This window comes from Rousettus aegyptiacus, unplaced genomic scaffold, assembly GCF_014176215.1.
Source record: "Rousettus aegyptiacus isolate mRouAeg1 unplaced genomic scaffold, mRouAeg1.p scaffold_m13_p_19, whole genome shotgun sequence".
Lineage (NCBI taxonomy): Eukaryota > Metazoa > Chordata > Mammalia > Chiroptera > Pteropodidae > Rousettus > Rousettus aegyptiacus.
In genome coordinates, this window is record NW_023416294.1 from 5,040,047 (window position 1) to 5,060,288 (window position 20,242).

Consider the following 20,242-nt stretch of genomic DNA (forward strand, 5'->3'; position numbering starts at 1 on the left):
GCTTCTCTGCTCCTCGCAAGGGGCAGGGGCACGCGCTGCTCCGGCTGCCGCGACTCGACCGCGCGTGATCGGCCCCGTCAGACGCCCCGCCGCCGCCGCGTCCCCCAGAATCGCCAAGCTCAGCAATCGCCACGCCCAGGCCTGGGGAGAGGCACCGCGGGCCGAGCCGTCCTCCTGACCGTAGAGCTGCCTCTCTGCCCTGTGCTCCCCATGGGTCACCGCAGAGTCACCCGGCTCCGAGGGACGCTGGCTCCACGGCGGAGGGACCGTGAGTCGGCACGCGATGCTGCCCGTCTGCCCGCCCACTGCTGTGTCTGTGCCTGTGCGCGCGCAGCCAGCCCCCCGCCTTCGCCGCTGCCCGTCCTCCATCGGTTACCTGTCCATCATCTACCTACCTGTCCATCATCTGTCTGTCTATCATCTCTGTCTGTGTATCATCTATTATTATTTATCTATCTATGAATCTATCATCTATCATCTATTGATCAATCTATCTATCATCTATCTATCTATCAATCTATCAAGCATCCCTTCCTGTATCTATTATCCATCTCAGTAGGTTGTGTATGTCATAATCCCATGTGTTGGAAGATGCAATAATGTCCCCCAAAGTGTCCACGTTCTAATCCCTCGAATTTATGAAAACGTGATGTTACGTGGCCAAACTCTGGGCACGTCCGAGACAATCACCCTTTACGTGGCCTCTGTGTGCGGATTTGTCCGTATGGGTGCCGTGCTCACCGCCGCTGGCTGGAGGCCACCCAGGGGTCAACCTGTCACCTCCCGCTGACCAGTGCACCTTGCTGTCCAGGAGACCTCGGTGACGTCGTGGCTGCAGAGGCCACGGGAACCTCAGGGTCCCAACCCCGCGTGGGGCGCGGACCCCGATCGCGCTGTCCGCGTGGGATAAGCTCGCAGGCAGAGCCCGCCGGTGCAGCGGCCTCTGTGAGCCTCTGTGACCGCCCCCTGCTCGGGAGATAAGAGTCATCCTCCCAGGCGCAGCATGACTCTGCTTCCTGTGCTCACTTCCCTACTTCCACCGTTTAAAACCTGGCGAGCGGCCCGCGCCAGGCATGAGCTGCCGAGCGGCAGCCGCCCCGCCCGCGCCCCGCGCCGCGTCCGAGCATGGGGGGGCCCCTCGCGCCCCGGGCGGCTGCCACCCTCCTGCTGCTGGGGGTCCTGACGGCCGCGGGCCACGCGGGAACCGGTAAGGCTGCGGGACCTGCGGCCGCGCCTGTGGGTGAACGTCCTGGCTTTTTTTTTTTTTTTTTTTTAACATCCTTTCGTTTTTAGTTATTTCTGCTGTGGTCTCGCTGGCAGTGCCACTGTCATCCGCGGGAAACGTGCCGCGAGCCGGCACAGGCTGCGAGAGCCGAGGAACCGGAGGCCCCCGTGGCCAGGGCCCCGTGTGGCACCGGGCTCGCGATGAGCAAGGGGCGCGTGACCCGTGTCCCGTGTCCCCGGGCGGGACGCGGCCGCGCCTCGCTGCTCTGCGCCTTCGCGGGTGCCGGCCTTCCTCTCGGTGACCGGGCCGCTCCCCGCGGCGGCGTCGCCAGGACAGCTGCTGTCAGGAGAACGGGGCGTGCCCGCCGTGCGTCCGCCTGGGCATCGTCCACGAATCCCGCGGCCGTGGTTTGTGACGGCGACGGTGACGCTCGCCCTGCCGCTGGCCTCGCCGCCTGTCTGGGTCCTGGGCTTGGCTGGGAAGCCGCAGCCAGGCGCACGCTGGGAGCAGAGCTGCCGGAGCAGGAGGGGGCCAGGGGGAGGGACGCGGACGGGGGGACGGACACAGATGGGGGGGGCGCGTCTCGCACCAGACGACAGCTCGGGCGACTTTCCCGCTGGCGGGTGGCCCAGGCGGGGCACGCGGCTCCTCCACGGCCCCCGTGCACCCCCCAGACAGGACGGGAACGTTTACTTCTGACGCCGTTTTGCCCAGCCTGCCCACCTGGTGGGGGAGGGTCCCCCCTCTCGCTGCGGTGTTGGGGCGGCTGCTGACACAGCGAGGAAGCCTGGGCGCGGTGTCCCCTGAACTGCCACCGACGGGATTCCCAAACCCCGTGTGGGGCCCGTCGCGCTGTGTGCAGAAGCTGGAATCGGGGCGTCCGCGTGCAGGAGGCGGGAGGCGGAACGGTGGCGGCTTCTTGGTGGTGAGCTGCCGGGGGCCCCGAGTCCCCCGAGGACCCGCCGTGTCCACACAGCCGCCGGCGGGGACTTTGACAGGGGATCCTGGAGTCGACACGCGCTCTGGAGCCCGGACGCAGCTGTCGGGACGGGAGGTGGCAGGTCCGCGAGCCAGCGGCGTGGACACCGGCCGCCACTCCGGGGCCGTCCAGCGGCTTCCCAGACAAGCAGCGGAGAACGGCGCTTGCGCTCGGCTCGCTTTGCCCTGTCCGTCGGCACGGCTGCCTTTCCCGGCGTCGGAAGAGCTGTGACGACTGTCGTGAGCTGGGTGAGGGCCGGGTCCGGGGTCTCGGTCACGGGAAGGGGCGCCGGTCCCGACCCCATGCGGCCCCATCGTGTCTGCATGGAGCTCCGCCGGGGGTCACCACGTGAACCCACAGACGTGAGAGCTGGGCTGCGAGGCAGGGCGCCCCCGAGGCCGTGGCCACCGTGAGTTCCCGTGGGCTGGTGCCGAGGGCGAGACAAGGGGGACGAGGGGCCCGGGACAGGGGCCGACTCAGGCTGTGTGTGTGGGTGAGAGAGGGAGCCGACGGGGGCCCCCTGAAGGCTGAAAAAGGCGGGGGCAGGTGACCCCCAACACACAGACCGAGGGCACCTTCGCTCTCCACACAGTGCGGGCTGCGGCCGGAGCCGTGCCGCGCGCCTTGGCCGAGCTCAGACGTGGGCCGCGGACTGCGAAGGGCGGGGCATGGAGCAGAATCGCCACCCGGGTGCAGACAGAGGGGGGCCGAGGGCGGCCCAAGCCGTGCGACCCGAGGCTGGCAGGGCGACCGCAGGAAGGGTCGTGCAGGTCGTAACGTCCGGTCAGCAAGCCGAGCCCGAGTGTTTATTCACCTGAAGGGACCTCGTCTGGAGGCGGGGGCTGTGCCCACGGGAGGGGGGGGGTCTGAGGCGGGGCAGGCGGCCCTAAACCCGGGGACAGTGTCCCCCACGAGGGACAGAAGTTGCAGGGTGAACGGTGTCCCTGCCACATTCACGTCCGCCTGGAAGTTCCCGGTGGGACTGCGATTACAAACAGGGTCTTTGCAGAAGTGGCTCAGTGGATGGTCTGGCAGGAAGTCGTCCTGAGCAGCTGGCCCCCAACCCGGGGACAGTGTCCTCATAAGGGACAGAAGTGGAGACACAGGCACAGAGAAGCCACGTGGACGCGGAGGCAGAGACGGGAGGGACGCGGCCACCAGCCCAGGGACGCCCGGGGCCCCGGACGCTGGGAGGGGCGGGGAGGACCCTCCCCTGCAGCCCCCTGAGGGAGCGAGGCCCGGGGACACCTGGATGTCACACTGCCGGTCCCCAGCAGTGGGGGGCCATACAAAGATACATTCTTGTCCAGCCGGGCCCTGGCCTGTGGCCGCCACCCGGGGTGGCGACTCTGCAGCCAGGGTCTGCGCAGGACCTGCCGTGAGCTCGGCGTGGCCCACGCGGGCCTCCGAGTTTGCAGGCAGCGTCTGGTGGCCTCTGGTTACCAGAGCAGGAGCTCCGAGGACGACGGGTTATGGTAGCGGAAAGGCGGGACCCCGGATGCCGCCGCCATTGCCATTTCAGCCGCCGAGTTGCGACCCTTTTCCAAGACGGTTGAGGAGTTGCCCAGGAGAGCGCGCTGTGCCCTGGGACCGGGCGGCCAGCTCTCAGCCGCGTCCCCGTCGCTCGAGACAGAGCCACGGGCGCGGAACGCAGGCCGGGGGCGGGGGACGCCGGGGCGGGCCACGGCGAGGCCAAGGCGCCCCCGTGTGTGCCCCGCGTGGCTGACGGCTGCAGGTTCATTGTCGGGGGCGGGGGTCCCGGCGACGGCGGGGTCAGGGGCTCGCACCCCATGCCACTGGCGGTGGACTTCGAGTGCGCTTGATCCGATGGGCGGGCGGGGAGGGGGGACAGGGTGCCCCGAGCCGCCCTGACGTGCTGTGCCCGACTCGGCCGGCAGAGCCCGGGCTCCGTCTCTCGCTGCGCCTGGCTCAGTGCAGCCCGATTTTATCATTCATCGGTCGCCTTCTCTGTACGTACGTGCATTTTATTTTATTTTATTTTTTTTTACCCGGGAAGCGGGTTCTACGTCTCGAAGGAAATTCTTGGTATTTACGTGGTGACCCCGGGGTCGGCGAATCTCTTCATCTGCAGATATCTCGCGGGGCGCGTGGTTTTCTGAGAAGAGGTGTGAGCGGGAGGGGCATGGATCACAGGCGGCTCGTCAAAAGCCCCAGAGGCTTCGCAGGCGCCTGGGGGCGGCGGGCAGGCGACAGGGAGCCCCGGGGCTGGCACCGCCCGTGGGGTCCCCGCTCAGCGCGAGGGTCCGGCAGCTCGGAGCGGAAGCCGGCGGACGCCAGTGGCGGGAGTGGACAGCTGTATGGGGCCGCGGCCGGCGCATCGTGCATTCGACCAGCGAGGTCTCAGCGCTCCGGCTTCGCGGCTCACAGGGCCGTGCGGCTGCCCCCACATGCCTCCTGAGACCTCGCTCACGGCCCCAAGAGCACCGCATCCCGTAAAACCACCCCCACTCCCCTCCCCCGCCCCTCCCGCCCACGTCCTGTCTCCGCGAACGGGCCCCCTCTGGGTGCTGCACACGCACGGGATCGTGCAGCGCGGGACCTTCTGCGTCTGCGCCTGGCACCGAGCATCGTGTGTCCGGGGGCCCTGCACGTCCTACGCAGCCCATGTCCACGCCTCCCTCCTTTTCACGGCCGGGTAATAGTCCACTCCGTGGGGTCACACCACTGTCCACGTATCCGAGGACGTGGCTTTGAGACGTGGGCCCCGAGGCCCCCCCACTGGAATGCCTGCCGGTCGGGAAAGGGCACCGAGGCGGGAATTCACCGCCACCGCGGTCGATGCAGCCGTCCCCAGTCCGGAGCACGAACGGTCCCTCCAGGAGCTGTCATAGAAGGGTCTCGAACCAGAGTTTTAAAGCTCAAAACGAAGTCGCTTATCATCTCGAAAAAAAAAAAATTTCGGCGCGATGCACACGACCTAACGCCTCTCTCATCGTGACGCGGTACACGTCGCCTTTGGGGACACAGCTCGTGCAGGGCCTTCTGCGGCTGCCCCCGGCTCCAGCCCAGGGCTTTGTCCTCGTCCCGGACGGGAACTCTGTCCCCACCGAGCACTCGCCCCCCGTGCCCCGTGCCCCGGGCGCGCGCCCCGCCGGGTGCCCCCGTCTGCAGGACGCTGACGGCTCCGGGACGCGCGTGGGCGGCTCCTGCAGACCTGGCCTCTTCGGGGGCTTTCCCTGCAGCGTCCCCTGCGGCCTCCCTGCAGCGTCCCCTGCGGCCTCCCTGGGTGGACGCGGGGGCCCCAGGGAGGCGGGGATTTGCTGTGCAAACGCACAGCCGACGGGGTGCAGATTGGCCCCCCACCCTCATCTGTCTCCCTGTCCATGCGCAAACGACCTGGGTCACCACGGCGGCCTCCCTCACGGTGCTCTGTGCGGTCGGCAGCGGACGTCTGTGCCTCGTGAAGCATCCGACAATGCTCCTAACAACCAAGAAAAGGGGCAGCACGTGCTCTGTGAGCGGCCGCCGTGGCGGACGCGGCTGTGCCGGGCCCGAGGTCCTGCTGCGGAGCAGCCGACACCGGAAAACAGGGACGGCGAGGCCACCGGGAAGACGCGGCAGCGTCCGGTGCACGTGGTGCCGGCCGCGAGGCTGGGAAGCGGCAGCCCCGAGGCCTCGTCCGCGCGCAGGGGGAGGAGGGAGGAAGCCGGCGTCCCTCGCGAGGGTTCAGCGCACAGCACTGCGCCTCACCACGAGGAGTTGATGCAGATGAGACCGTCGCCCCCGCGGGCTCAGCAGGGCGGCGAGCGGAGCTCCCGGGGGCCGGAGCCGCGTGGCCACGTGACTCCCGCAGCCTGCGGTCGCCTCAGGCCGCCTGGCGCGGCCCCGACCTCCGTGCTGGACGCTTTGTCCAGCACAGACTCACACTTGTCCTTGCAGTCCGGGGGCTGGCTGTGCCGGACACCGACCTGCTCAGAACCTGGGGGCCGACAGCTCCGCGCCCTTAAATTACGTTTCAAAGCCTCGACCGCAGGACGTGGACCAGCTTGGAGTGGCAAACGGCTTGGTGTCTTCCGAAGGCTTTGCGCACATCCCGCAGGGCCGGGACAGGCTCCTGCAGGGAGGCCTGGCAGAGCCGGAGTCTCCTGTGGAGTCGGCAGACCGCGCGGAGCCTCCGTTTCTCATCTGGAGTCCCCAGAGGGCGCCGAACGGTCGCGGGGTGCCCATCTCCAACCTGCTTTGTGCCCCCCCCCCACCGTGAGAACACCCCGCGTCCAGGGCGAGGCTGCGGACGACTCGCAAGACTGGCAGGGCCCCCCACGCCTCTGCCCTCCCGTCCCCGTCACGGTTCTGACGCCCGCTGGGCGAGACCCAGCCCAGGCCTCTCGGAGACTCACCAGAGGCGGCCACGCACGGCGGCCGCACCGAGCAGAGACGGGACGGGGCACAGCCCAGCGGCCCCCAGTCCTCCCTCCCGGAGACGTCGATGCTCTTGCCTTGTGCCTGGGGCCTGGCTGCCCGTGTGGGGCACGGATGGACGCGGTGACCCTCACGCCCGTCTGCCTTCCAGCTGGGAAACCAGGCGCCTGGATGACTGATCAGACGCTTTCCACAGCGGGTGGCCGGGCCGGACGGCACGCTGGCCGAGGCCCCAGTGGCCACCTGCTCCCCACGCAGGGCCCGAGGGCAGTCAGCGCGGGGGAAGGGCGCACTGCCCAGCAGCCTCCCCGTGTCCCCCACGGCCCCCCGTGTCCCTCATCTCCAGCAGCAGTGAGCTGCAGGCCCCCCACCCTGCGGGCAGCGACTTTGGGGTGACTTCAGGAATGGCCACGGAGCACAGCAGGAGAACCGCATCTGCCTCGGGGGAGGAAGGCCTGGCTCGCGCACCCACAAACGTGGCCCCCGCGGTCCACCGATTCCGAGAGCCCGCGTGGCACACGCGAGCCGGGAAAGGCCCCTCGGTGCCCCCGACCCACGGCCAGCCAGAGGGGTCCAGACAGGTTCCTCTACGCCCCCTACGGGACCCCGCGCCCAGGGCCAACTCTGCCGTCCTGGGCCCGCAGCCGCCGCCCCCCACCGAGCCGTCCCCTCCGCCCAGCACGAAGCCGTCCCTCCGCCCGCTGCCGGCACCCTCGCTACGGCGAGTTCTGGGGAAACGGGTCTGCCTGTTCTCATTCTGGGGGGGGGGGGTCCTTGATGATTTCCACAGGGTGGAGAGCCACTGACCGTGGGATCGGGACAGGCAGAGGGACGGGTGGCTGTAGATCTGGAGACAGATGGATAGACTGCAGGATGGGTTTGGGGTTCACTCTGGACGAGTGAGGGGCCGTGCCGGGGGACACGGTGAGCTCCGAACCACGGGATGAGTGGGGACCCCGTCCGTGCCCAGCGGGCAGAGCAGGAGGCCGTGCAGCGGGGCCGAGCCCACAGCGCTGGGGCCTTGGGGGTCCCCGCGTCTTCCTCCGGGGCGGAGCGGGGGGGGCTGCCCAGAGCTGGACGTGCGATGCGAGCGCCTGACCCCGGGACCCCAGCCCTCTGCGCCAGTGTCTGCGGATGGGGGTCCGCCCTCTTCCCGCTCACCCCCATCCTGCCGGGCGCTGCACGTGGGGGCCACTCGCCCACCCTCCCATCCGCCCGTCTCCGTATCTATGTGTCTCTGTATCTCTGTATCTATGTATGTGTGGATGTATCTATGTATCTATCTCTGTATCTATTTATCTATGTATCTATGTATGTGTGTATGTGTGTATGTATCTATGTATCTATCTATGTATCTATCTGTCTGTCTGTCTGTCATCTATCATCGATCTATCTATCATGTATTATTCACCTATCATCTATCGAATAGGTATCTACGTTTCTAGCCGTCTATCGTCTATCATGCCTCTATCATGCATCTATCTAGCCGTCGCCGTCATCATCATCCTCATCATCATCCATCTCTTCCTCCATCCGTCGATCGGTCTCTCCATCCTTCAATCACCTATCATCTTCCGTCTGTCTGTCTGTCTCTGTGTTTACACATCTGCGCATCTATCCGCGTCTCCACGACCTGCTTATCGTCTCTTCACACTGCCGCTCCTAACGCAGCACCACGGGCTCCGTCCCAGCCTCGCGTATTTGCGGCTTCTCCGGCGGGCGGAAAGCCAGCTTTGTCCCCACAGTGTGCCTGCGCCTGCGCCCAGCCCTGAAACCCACGCGCAGACTGGTCTCGGCGTGGCCGACCCAGACCTAGGCTGAATCCTGCGTCGCGTTTGGAGACCGAAGGCCCCGCCGGCCCTCGGCCTCTCCGTGCCGTTGTGACGCGGCAGCTCTGAGGACGGCAGGGAGCTGGGGGGACAGGCGGCCGCGTTTCAGGCCGTGCCCCGTGCCTACGAGGCGCGGCGTCGCTGGCTTGTTCGCGGAGGTCAGGGACGCGCCTGCGCCTTTGACGCGGCCGCGCGGGGTCCCCGCCCCCGCTTGGCGGGTCCCCCCGGCGTGACCGCGGCCTCACCGCCTGCTCTCTCTGTCCGCTTCGCCCAGAAGACGCCCTGCAGCTCCACATCGTCAACTTTAACTTCGAAACGGTGGACGTGACGTGGAATGTGAGCGAAGTCCCGGGGGCCAATGTGACACTGCTGTACACGTAAGTGGCCTGGGGGGGGACGAGCCGCCCTGCGCCTAACGCGTCTGCCTCCGGGGACAGGCCGGGGACAGGCCGGGCAGCGAGGCCGGGAGGGGGCGTTCGGCCCCCTGCCCACCACGGCCACGGCCGCCGGTCCCCGAGTTCCCAGGAGGTGGTGCCGGCGACCTTCACGCAACCACGCAGGTCCCCAGCAAAGCGGCCCCGCGGGATGCGCCCCGCGGGATGCGCTCCACAGGGGGGCCGCGGCCGCTGTGCACCCGCACGCCTGGCTCCCGAGGGCCCCGCCGGCCACGCTGCGAGACGCGGGCTCCCCGTGGGAGGCAGGGTTTTTCCAGCGCCCGCGGTTTCGGTTCTGCAGGGCGAGGGGCGTGACCTGAGGTCGCTCGTCAGCCGTTTGATGACCCGTGAGATAAACACGCCGCAGCGCAGAACAGGGAAACTTTTAGATGAGCTGATTTGGGAACCAGGTTTCCGAAGAAGAATACGCCCCGGGTTTCCGGGGTGGGGGGGCCACACGCATGGTCCCCTGAGTTTTCTGGGCATCGGCGTCTTCGTTGATAAAACGGGGGGTCTCGATCGAGATGCTGGGGGGCTTTGAAGTGTTAAGGACGGAGCCTGAGCCGGCCCCAGGCTGGACACCATGGCTGTGCAAATCCAGGAACAGCTCAGACGCGGCCGGTCCTGCCCCACCCTGATTAACGTGGCCTTCGGCTCAGAGCGGCGTGACCCTGCGTCCCGAAGTCCGTCCGCATTAATTCCCGGGTGGTCGTAACGGCGTGCTGCAAACTGCACGTCTTACAACAACGGACTTGCGTCCTCCCCGGTCCTGGGGGCCAGGGGTGTGAGATCCACCGGTCCCAGGGCCTCGCTCCCTGCGGACGCCCCAGGGGAGGGTCCTCCCTGCCTCTCCCAGCGTCCAGGGGCACCGGGTGTCCCCGGGCTGGTGGCCATGTCCCTCCCATCTCTGCCTCCGTGTACACATGGCTTCTCCTGTGACTCCGACAACGACAGTTGTGCTGAGGGCCACCTGCTCCCGGACAGCGTCCCCTCAGAGCCTTCGCTCAGTCACGTCCATGCAGACGCCGTCCCACACACATAGTCACTCTCCAGGAGCAGGGCGAGCACAGGAGTCTGGAGGGTCACGGTGCGCGCCCTGCGTCTGGAACATTCCGGGGCCCTGAGCCCTGGACTCGGCGGACGCTGCGTGTGGGCGGGTCTGGCCGTCTGTCGCGGGCGAGCAGTGTGGCAGCGAGGGCACAGGGGTCGCGGGGTCCCTGCGCACGACGCTCGCGGCTCAGGGGCCCCCGCGCTCCACCCGCAGCTTCTGCGAGGATGACGACTGCAGCCAGAGAGCCGATTACGGCCAGTGTGGCCACTACATCCTGCGACGGGGCCGCACGGCCGGCTGCCGGCTGGACGCACAGGGCGACTCGATCCTCCGCCTCTCCCTGTGGGACGGCGCAGCCCCCCTGCTCAACCACAGCGTGTGGATCAGCGAATTCTGTGAGTGCCCGTCCCCCGCCCCGGCTGCAGCGTGGTGGCCCCATCGTGCCCCAGCCTGGGAGGGCCAGCCTTCCAGAAACCCTCGTCCCCGCCCAGGGGGGCAGCCGCAGGCCCCCGGAACGCTGTGCTCTGACCTAACGTGCCCAGCGTGCCGCACGCTGCTCTGCCCCCGCTCGGGGACGAGGGACCCGCTCGGGGACAAGGGACCCCGCCTGCCCCGGCCCCGGGCCACCGCTTTCCGCTGGGCGCTGGAGACTCGGCCACGCATCTGGGATTAGGGAACTGTGGAAACACAGCCTCGCCGCACTGCGTCTACGCGTTAGTCTGCGTTTCTGCGAGACACGGGGCGTCACAGCTCCACCTCGGAATCCCACGGGCTCTGCGGACCCCTGTTCATAAGTTACTCACGGGCCCCGTACGAGGTCCCGGGGGTGGAATCACAGACCCCCGGCAGCTGGCGGGTCATGCTAACCCGTGCCCAGCCACGGCTCGGGAAGTCCTGACGGGGCGTCTGTCCCAGGCTTTTTCTAACTTTGGGGGGCTGCTGCTCACCCCAGGCGTCCCTGGGCTGGGGGCCGTGTCCCCCCCCATCTGCACCTCCATTTCCTCTGTTCTGCGTCTGTCCCCTTCTGTCCCTTGTAAAGACACCGTCATTGTGCTTGGGGCCGCCTGCTCCGGGGCGACTGTCGTTTCTCGATTTTGTCTGCAGAGATCATGTCTTCCCACAAGGTCACCTTCGCAGGTGCCGGAGACGGGGCTTCAGCGTATTTCGTGCACAGACACCCCTCAGCCCTCGGCAGTGTCTGTTTGCTAACACGCAGCCCGCTCGGGGGACCCCGTCTCCGGACGCGGTCACACCCGCGTCACGTGCGTTTTGGGGGACAGACACGATTCGTCCCATCACAGAAACGCGAGCGTTTTCACGCCGTTTTGGGGAGCCGGATCCCCGACACACCCGCGGGTCCTCGTAGCTGCAGTGAAAACCCGCAGTAAACAGGACCCAGGGCGTCCGCACCCCCGGGAGCCGCCGGAGGAGCGGCCGGCAGAGGCAGCAGGACCCGCGTCCACGCAGCCCGGGGCCGTCGTTGCGGGCGTGTGCGGCGTCCGCCTCGGTCGGGGTGACGACCACGGCGCCGTCTCTCGCCCCCAGTGAAACCCCGCTCCCCGGCACGGCTGAGCTTCCAGTGGCAGGAGGACTCGGTGACGGTGACGTGCTCCGACCTGCCGTTCCGAAGTCTCCTGTACGAGGTGCAGCACCGCAGCACATTCGACAGCGAGTGGCAGGTGAGTGGGGAGCTGCCGCCCACGCGGGGCCAGGGTGCAGGCGGGTCCCCGGGGGGGTCGGGGACGGACCCGCGGCGCCGAGTCCGGCCGTGGGGACTCGGTCGTGCGGCTGCCTGGAGTGGCCCGTCCCCGGCCAGCAGGCCGGATGGTCAGGCACAGCCCTGCGTAGGGCTGCTTGTCACCAGGGGTGCTGCGGTCTCGCTTCGGACGCCTTCGCCTGATTAGACGAGGCCCACCCACGTGAAGGAGGCAAGTGGTTAGAAACGTCAGTCACACCTGCTGATCCCCGCACAGGGACAGCTCGCCTGGCATGGCACCTAGGAGCCGGACCCCAACCTCGGCAAGCGGACGTAAAATTCACCGTCATTACACCCGGACCATCCGGGCGTCCTAGATACTCAGGGCCGGCTTCTGGCTCCGAGTCCGTGAGCTTGGCCGCTGGCATTAACCCCTCCGCGCAGAGCAGAGAGCAGGGGCCCCAGAGGCGGGGCGAGTCCCACCGGCCTCTCCGCCCAGGACGCGGGGCCTCCACGGGGCCCGCACGTGCCGCAGGGACCTCTGCCAAGCTCGTTCGAGATGCAGCCGCCGGGCACTGAGCAGGTCGCCGGCCCCGGTCAGGGCGCCTCTCGCTGCTGGGCACCGGTCACTCTGGCCGCGGTCCAGCTGGCTGCATCTGTGCAGGCGGCAGGGGGACCCGTGGACCAACGTGCGGAGGGGGACGGAGACCAGAAACATACGTACAGGGGGAGGGGGCAGAGGACAGGCGGCCGAGGGCGCTGGGAGGCAAGGCGAGGAGGAGCAGGCTTTTCCGGAAGGTTCCGCCTCCCCAGGGAGGACGTAGAGTCAGGTTGGGGGCCGTGAAACGCTCGCACGCTGTGTACAAGGACAGAGCAACCCACCCACGCATGGACCCCCGCGTGGTCACTGTCCCCTCGACCTGCTGTCACACAGCGCCCTCACGACCCACAGGTCAGGCGGGGCGGCCCGGCATCCGGGCCAGCTCCCAGAGGCGGTCCGTGGCCGGCCTGGGCTCCCCGCCCTCACCCGCTCGCTCTCAGGGCCTCGGCCCCGTCGCTCCCAGCTGGGCGGTGTCCTCCCCGCCCCCACTCCGGAGCCTGAGGGGGCCCGCGGAGGGAGCCCGAGGGAAGGAGCGCTGAGCCTGCGGAGCTGCGCTCCGGGCGCACGGCCCACCGCGCGGCGACGAGCCCCACACCGCTGAGCCCCAGCGGGACTCGGGACGCGGCTGCGGGGTCCAGGCTCGGTTTGCAGCTGTGGTCACGGCGCCTCCCGGAGCCGCGGGCTCCGCGGTCTGCCCTGGACATCACACGGGGTGGTTCCCCAAGCGGACACGGAGGCTTTCGCGCTGCCCAGCTGCGCGGCTCCCGCACGGCCGCACGGACAGACGCGTCCCCCGCACGGTGCTGGGCCCGGACGCCTGGGGTGGGGGTGGCGGTGCCGGCGGGGTGCTTCTGTCTGGGGACTCTGCTCCCGGCCCCTCTCCCAGCTGTCGGGGGCTTCCGGGGCCCTCGGGGCACCTCGCCTCGAGGCCACGCCCCTACGCCCGCGCCCCGCTGGCGAAGGGCGCGCCTCCCCTCTGCGCCTGTGCGCTCCCGCCGTGGGAGGACTCATCGACCCTAACGCGCACGTCCTGACGTCTCCACGTCTGCGAGGACTCTCTCCAGATACACCGACACTCGTGGGCACGGGCCTTTGGGGCTTCGGCGCTTGCTTCCGGGGCCCGTGACTGAACCCAGAAGCCTGACCCAGTGTGCAGCACGGCTCCGGCCACCCACCCCACGCCCGCCCTGGTGTGCCCTGACTGTCCCCTTGTCGTGGTTCGAAGGCCGTGCGTCCGGGGTCTCCGGGCTGTCAGTCTGCCTGCGACCATCGCCGAGCATGTCTGTGGCTTCACCTCCGTGTGCGGACGAAACGGCCCCGTCGGTGGCTGCTCGGTTCTGTTTTACGACCCCGGGCTCCGTGTCCGCAAGAAGACGGGCGAAGGCGGGTGACGGCGGGGGTCAGAGCGGCGACCGGGAGCGCGGGAGTGAGCGGGCCGGGCGGCCAGCGGTGCCACGGTCGCCTTCCGCCTTGCTGACCGGTTGGCAGCATCGCCCGAGCTGGAGACTTTGCAACGCACCGAAGGAGGGTGGAGCGTTGCGGCAAAACGGGCGTCCCCGAGTGACGCATCGGGAGCGGGGGAGGGTGCCGCGGAGTCCGTGTGACTCACGTCGCGACCACAGACGCTGGGCTAAGCACAGAAGTGGCCGCTACGAGGGGCTGAGGGGCCTCACGAGGCGGCCGGACGTCCGGGAGGGAGAGGCGGCCCGCGAGGACAGGGACGGAGGAGCTCGGAGCTGCGGCCACGGGGGCACGGTCGCGACCATCCCGGGAACGCGAAGTCGAGCCGCAGGGGACCGAGCAGTTCGCGCGCGCAGCCGGCGGCTCATCCGGGCGGCTCTCTTCAGTGGCGTGGAGTGCCGACCGCCTTCCAGAGGCCCTGCGTGGTCCTGCTTCTGACCTATTGATTTGGCGGTTTCAGAAATTGATCTTAAGGATAAAATTCAAAATGCAGATGAGGATCTATGCAGAAATGTGTCTGTTGGAGTATTATCTTAAAAAAAAAAATGCAAAGCATGAGAACACCTGAGTGTCCTACAGTACGAGAACGGTCAAAGAGATTGCGGTCCAGCTGTGTAATCAAAAACTGAAGGAGCTGCCAAAGGGTGGTTTAAAGAATGTTTCGTGGGGAGAAGCCACGCGTCCCGAAAAGCATTGTGTTCTGGTGAAAATCAAGAAAGAGTGGGAAATAAACAACAGCAATTTTTTTCCTGGTGGTGATATTTTGGAGCTAGAAAAAAAAAGGTTTTTAGGTTTTTTATTTGGCCTTTGTTGTGTGTGTGTGCACGGTTTCTGCAATCTCGAAAGTAAGCAGGCATTCCTTCTGCATTCATAAAAAAAAAATTGCCTTTTTTTTAAAAAAAAAAAAAAAGGAAGACGTTGTCACCACTCAGTAATGCCTCCGAGGCGCCCGTACGTGGTTTGCTATGTTTTTTCCTTCCTTTTCGGAGGGGAGCACAGATGTGTGGCCCCATCTGTTGCCCGATGGTGCTCTTTGAAAGACCAGCACGTGGACAGAGGAAGAGGCCGCCGCGCCGCCGGCTGCCTGCGGGAACAGGCCCAGCCGCGGCCCAGGCTCTGACGGTCGCGTTTGTCTCTAACTGCAGTCCAGGGAGGAGGAGACGTGCCGCATCACCATGGAGGGCCTGGACGCTGACAAATGCTATTTCTTCCGGGCCAGAGTGAGAACAGACAAGTCCATCTATGGCCCTGACACCTACCCCAGCGACTGGTCAGACGTAGCACACCTGCAGAATGGCGAGCTGCGAGGTAATGTCTGCAGGCGGTGTCGCAGCCCAGGGGAGGGGACGGGCCTGCTCCGTGCCCGGGGGAGGGGACGGGCCAGCACCACACCTGGGGGAGGGGACAGGCCAGCTCCGTGCCCAGGGGAGAGGACAGGCCTGCTCCGTGCCTGGGGGAGGGGACAGGCCAGCACTGTGCCCCGGGGATGAGGACAGGCCAGCACCTGAGAGCACACACAACCTCCATCCCTCCTGCTGAGATCAGTGGAAAGACGCTCCTCTGTCTGCTTCTTCCTCCTTCGTGCGGCCGATTCTTACTTTTCACTTCTATTAACTCAGCAACAATGACAAGCGGCATTTATGGATGTCCTTGGACTGATATAGGTGCAGATGTGCAGATAGAAGACACGATAGATGTATGATAGATAGATAGAAAGATGATGGATGGATGATGGGTGGATGGGTGGATAGATGGATAGTTGAGAGATGATAGATAGATAGATAGATAGATAGATAGATAGATAGATAGATAGATAGATGATAGATAGATGATAGATGGATGGATGGATGGATGGATGGATGGATAGATAGATAGATAGATGGATGGATGGATAACAGCCCAAGTCAAGCCCAGATGCCCCCAGGGCCGGCACAGGGAGGTGTCCGGGGGAGGGGGCTGAGTGTCCCCGGCCTCCCGTGGTGTCGGCCACGTGTGCGTCCAGGAGGAGACACCAGCTCTGCTTCCGGGACACTTTCCACGGATTTGCCGGCGCCGACCTTGGCACAGGGACGCCGTGCGGGGCGGGGGGCAGAGCCGAGCGTGATCGCGCGCCGTGCCCGGCACCGACGGTGCCCGCTCTGTTTCCCCGCAGACTCGTGTCGGGACAGAGCGCTCTTCCCGAAGTTCGTCCTGATCTCCGCGGCGGTGGTGCTCACGCTGCTGTCCCTGCTGCTGCTGCTGCTGTGGAAGCTGCGGAGGTGAGGGCTTGCTTCCCACGTGTCCACAGCCGGGGGAAGGGCCCGCGCCCGACGGGGTTATTCCGCCGGGCCCCGCGTCCCGCGCCCTGCACTCCAGGCCAAGGGGACATTCTGGGGACGGGGGCGGACCCGCGAGCAGCGGCTCAGGACAGAAGCATTGCTTCCTAGGGACTGTCGCCTCGGAAACCGTGGCGCAGACCCGCGTCCCCTGCGAGCAGCGCAGTCGCCGGCTTCCTGCGCAGACCCCACCGAGCGAGACTCCTGTCCCCCTCAGCGTGCCGGGCGCTGACGTGGATCACGACACCTTCGCGCACACGATTTGATCCGTGAAGGGACGAGACTTGCCTGAGAAAAGCTCGTCTGCTTTTTAGCTCCGGTTACGCGACCGAATGATAATCCTTGGGACGCGAGACAGCATTTCAAGAACATTCCGTTCAGTCGTTTTCTCTGTTAACCTTCGACACAACGATTTGACCGCAGCTGTGTGCACCTGTGCTGAAAGTTACGGCGGCGCAGGTGTTCGGCCGTTAAGGACGCGCGCATGCTCGATGCCCAGGGCGCGCGGGCCGCGTCCGCTTCTCCGGATGGCGTTCCCATAGCAACGGCGGAGCGGGGTAGAGACACAGATCTGCCCGCTGCAGCGCGCAGGCTCCGGGTCTGGGCTGGGCTGACCTGGGCGGCGTCACGCGCGTCCCCGTCACAGCTACACGCAGCACGAGGACGCGTCCTTAGCGCCTTGCCCGTCAGCCGTGACCTCGGTCCAGTCCTGCCTCCTCAAGCGGCTCGGGTAGAAGTCCCTGACACGCTGGCCATGCGATGGCACCGTCGGAAAAGAGAGTGGACAGCCGACGTGTGTGGCGGTCTGAACGCAGAACTGAAGGACCCAGAAGGGTGCCCTTCCTGGAAAGTCCCGCACTGGCCTGTCTTCACGGAAAGCCCGCCTTCTCGGCGACTGTGAAACCGACTGTTGGTTTCCTAGCGCTTCCCCATGAGACCGGCGAACACTGGGCACGTGAACGACAAGAATTTGTTCTCTCCCCGTCCTGGGTGCTGCATGTCCGAGACCCAGGTCCAGGCGTGGGCAAGGCTGGTCCCTCCCGCGTCCTGCGTCCTTAGCGTGTGCACAGCTGTCTTCTTGCCATGTGCTCACACGGGTTTTCGTCCACGGGCTCACGCATCCCTGCTGTTTCTGCCTCTTGGCGCAGAGACGGCAGTCGTAGTAGGTTAGGAGTACCGTAAATTACAACCTCTTAGGTTCCTTCCCCGGGACCTGTGAATTAAACTGTCCACGGACAGATAACAGGAGAAAAGGTATCTGTTTCTTTACTGATGTAATAATTTTACACTCTTGGGGACTTCGAAGAAAAGAAATTAAACCATTGCAATGAAGGGTGATAGAGTGTGCAGAAGGGGCCCTTCAGAGGAGTGGCCCGCGTGGGCCTCTTCACGGATCCATTGTGGGAAGGAGGGAACTGCGTGGATAAAGTCTGTCCCGTGGAATTACGGTGAACACGCTGCGTTTACTTCCGCTGCGGGCAGGGGGCGCTCGACCAAGGGTAGCGGCCTCTGCAGAAAGGGGCTGGGACGCCATGAATCTGGGGAGACGGGCTGGGGGTTCACAGAGCCCTTGTCTGTCTACGCGTCCTGCAAAGAACCAGCGTCTCGTGGCGGCCTGCTTTGGGGTGTCCCCGCTGCTCACCCTCAGGGCCCATCTTCGTCACCTCCTTTCCGTGGCTTCGCCTCCTGAAAACCCACCTCCCAGTCCAGTCCCCCCGGGCTCAGGGCTTCAGCCCACGAGTCTGGGGAGACGCAGCTCAGCGCAGGCCCCAGCGACCGGGGATAAGCATTCCTGCGTGGTGGGGCCATCCTGTGTGGAGCGGTGTTCTGTGCCCCACCTGGGGGGTGGTGGGTGCTGGGGACCCCGGTGGGGGGGGGGCGGCGCTCGCCTCGAAACGGAGGCCTCGGTTGCGCCAGGGACCCGGGTGTGCGAGGTCGCCGTCCGCGGCCCTCGCGAGCCGCGTGCAGGGCCCCTGCGCCTCGCAGCCGAGCCCGGCTCGCGCCCCGCCTGACCGGCTGTCTGTGTTCGTTTCAGCGTCAGGAAGCTGCTCATGCCCAGCGTGCCCGACCCCAAGGCCTCGTTCCCGGGGCTGTTCGACGCGCACCGGGGGGACTTCCAGGTAACGCCGGTTCCTGTGCTGCCTCGTCACGCCCTGCTCGCCCCCGCCCCCCCCCCCCCCCCCCCCCCCGTTTCCCGGCTGCTGGGTCTCAACACGGCCGCGAGCCCCTGACCTGCGCACGGCAGCTCCGCGCTCCCAGCTCGGGGTCGGAGGCGGCGGCTCAGAGGGTCCCGGAAGCCTCGGGGCTGTAAATCAGCGGGGAGATCAGCAGCCCCGGTGCGCACCTGCTCAGCCTAATCGCCCGCCCATCTCCGCAGGAAGCCGTGTGAGCCTCCTGCGGGGCCGGCGCCGGGCGGGAACTTCCGCTGTGCAGCGTCTGGGGCGGCTGTGACCCCGCCGGGCGAGTGCTCCGCGGAGCGGCTGAGCGGCAGGCGCTGGGGCCGCGCGCGGGGGCCTCACAGGACACTGAGCTCCCTGTCATTTCAGTCGCTGGGGCTGCCGCCCTCTCGGAGGTGCTGGAGGCTGAAAACACCACAGAGTTACCCTCCCCCCGTTCTGGGGGGCAGCGGTGGGACATCATAGGTCCCAGGGCCTCGCTCGCTCCGGAGGCCCCAGGGGAGGGGCCTCCCTGCCTCTCCCAGGGTCTGGGGGCCCCAGGCGGCCGGGGCTGGTGGCCGCGTCCCTCCCGTCTCTGCCTCCATCTGCACGTGGCTTCTCTGTGTCTGTGTGTCTCTTGTTTTGTCTGTACTAAGGGCAGTGTCACTAGGTTTAGGGCCACCTGCTCTAGGAGGACTCATCAGGTTCCTCAAAAATCACGCTGCACACACCCTGTTTTCACACAAAGCCACAGTCACAGGTCCTGGGCACTGGGACTCAGGAATACATTTATTTTAGGCAAAGTGTCTGCACCATTCCACGTCCGACAAGAACAAGGTGAACTTCAGAGCTTCTTAGGTGTGGGGGATGAAGAAAATCAGGGGGACGTTATTTTCCCTCTACTCCCTCGGGTTCCGTGCCCGAGGACTATAATTAAGGGGGAGGGGAAAGGGAGATTAAAAAGAGAGATGAACAGGAGAGGAGGCGTATTTTACACACAGATGAGGGGGCGCCCTACACAGATGAGGGGGCGCCCATAGGGAAGAAGAGAAAAGCCCTCAGAGGAGCGGAGCCTGGGCCCAGGCCTGGTGGGGGGGGCGCAGGAAACGCCTGGCGAGTGGGGGTCGTTGTGTGGCGGGCTTGTCCCAGGTGCCGCCTGGGCCTGGGAGGGGACGAGGCCCCTGTGCAGACGGAAGTTTCTTCATAAAGGGGAAGTGGATGCCATGGTCCCAGGCAGAAGGGGCGGCGGCGTCCTCTGCTCTGTGTGTCTCAGCTCAGAGTCACCCCTGTGGGGAGCGGTGTGCGTGGGGGGGGGGCGGTGCAGACCCCTGCGGGGCGCAGGGAAGGGATGCGGGCAGCAGCAAAGCCCCCTGGGGCGGCCTTCGCCCCAGGCCCTGCTCCTGCTCAGCCTCTGGGGCTGGCTGGTCACCACGCCGCCCGAGACGCTGGTCGCCCAGCCGGGAAGGAGCTGGGCTGGGCCCGGGGGCCGAGCGCGCATGCTCGCATCTCAGTCCGCACCTTCGGCCCCGCAGGAGTGGATCCACGACACGCAGAACGTGGCCGTGCTGAGCAAGGTGGAGCACGGCGAGCGCGCATGCGTGGTGGAGGACGCCCCGGGGGTCCCGCTGCCCGCGGCCCCGGCCCCGGCTCGCGTGACGCCGGCGGGGGCCCCGGACGCCGCCGGCCAGCCCGGCCAGCCCCGCGGCCAGCCGCCGCCCGGCAAGGACGAGGTCTGCCTCGCCGGCTTCACGTTCCTGATCGGCGACAACGCGTACGTGACTCTGTGAGCGACGCCAGCCCCGGGCCAGCCGCGGCCGTGCGTGGACATTTATGGACCGCTGGGCTTCTCGGGGACGCGGCCCAGGCCGGGGATGCCGGCGGCTCCGGCCCCCGAGGACGCACGCGGCTCCCGTCCCCGCCCGGGAGGCTGCGGGCAGGAGGGACGTTCCTCGCCGCAGGGCCCCCGGGGCTCACGCGGCGGCGTCCTCGTGCCTGAGGTCTGCACGTCTGTCCGTGGCGCCTCCCTCCCCAGGGACAGACAGAGCCCTCGCCCCGCCTCCTCCCTGCCCGATCCCCGAGGCCCGGGCGCCGGCAGCCAGGGAGCGAGCACCTGCC

The 20,242-nt window shown here is 66.7% G+C and overlaps 1 protein-coding gene across 1 annotated transcript; it reads left to right on the forward strand.

The window, feature by feature from the left end:
• The first annotated feature begins 7,302 nt into the window (after positions 1-7,302).
• On the forward strand, positions 7,303-19,914 carry CRLF2 (cytokine receptor like factor 2). The gene is made up of 8 exons (XM_036235748.1): positions 7,303-7,508; positions 8,688-8,790; positions 10,112-10,293; positions 11,444-11,577; positions 14,802-14,964; positions 15,809-15,914; positions 18,007-18,091; positions 19,660-19,914. Exons 1-8 carry the CDS (start codon positions 7,442-7,444, stop codon positions 19,912-19,914), a joined length of 1,095 nt encoding a protein of 364 aa, XP_036091641.1. The 5' UTR covers positions 7,303-7,441.
• Positions 19,915-20,242: the final 328 nt, after the last annotated feature.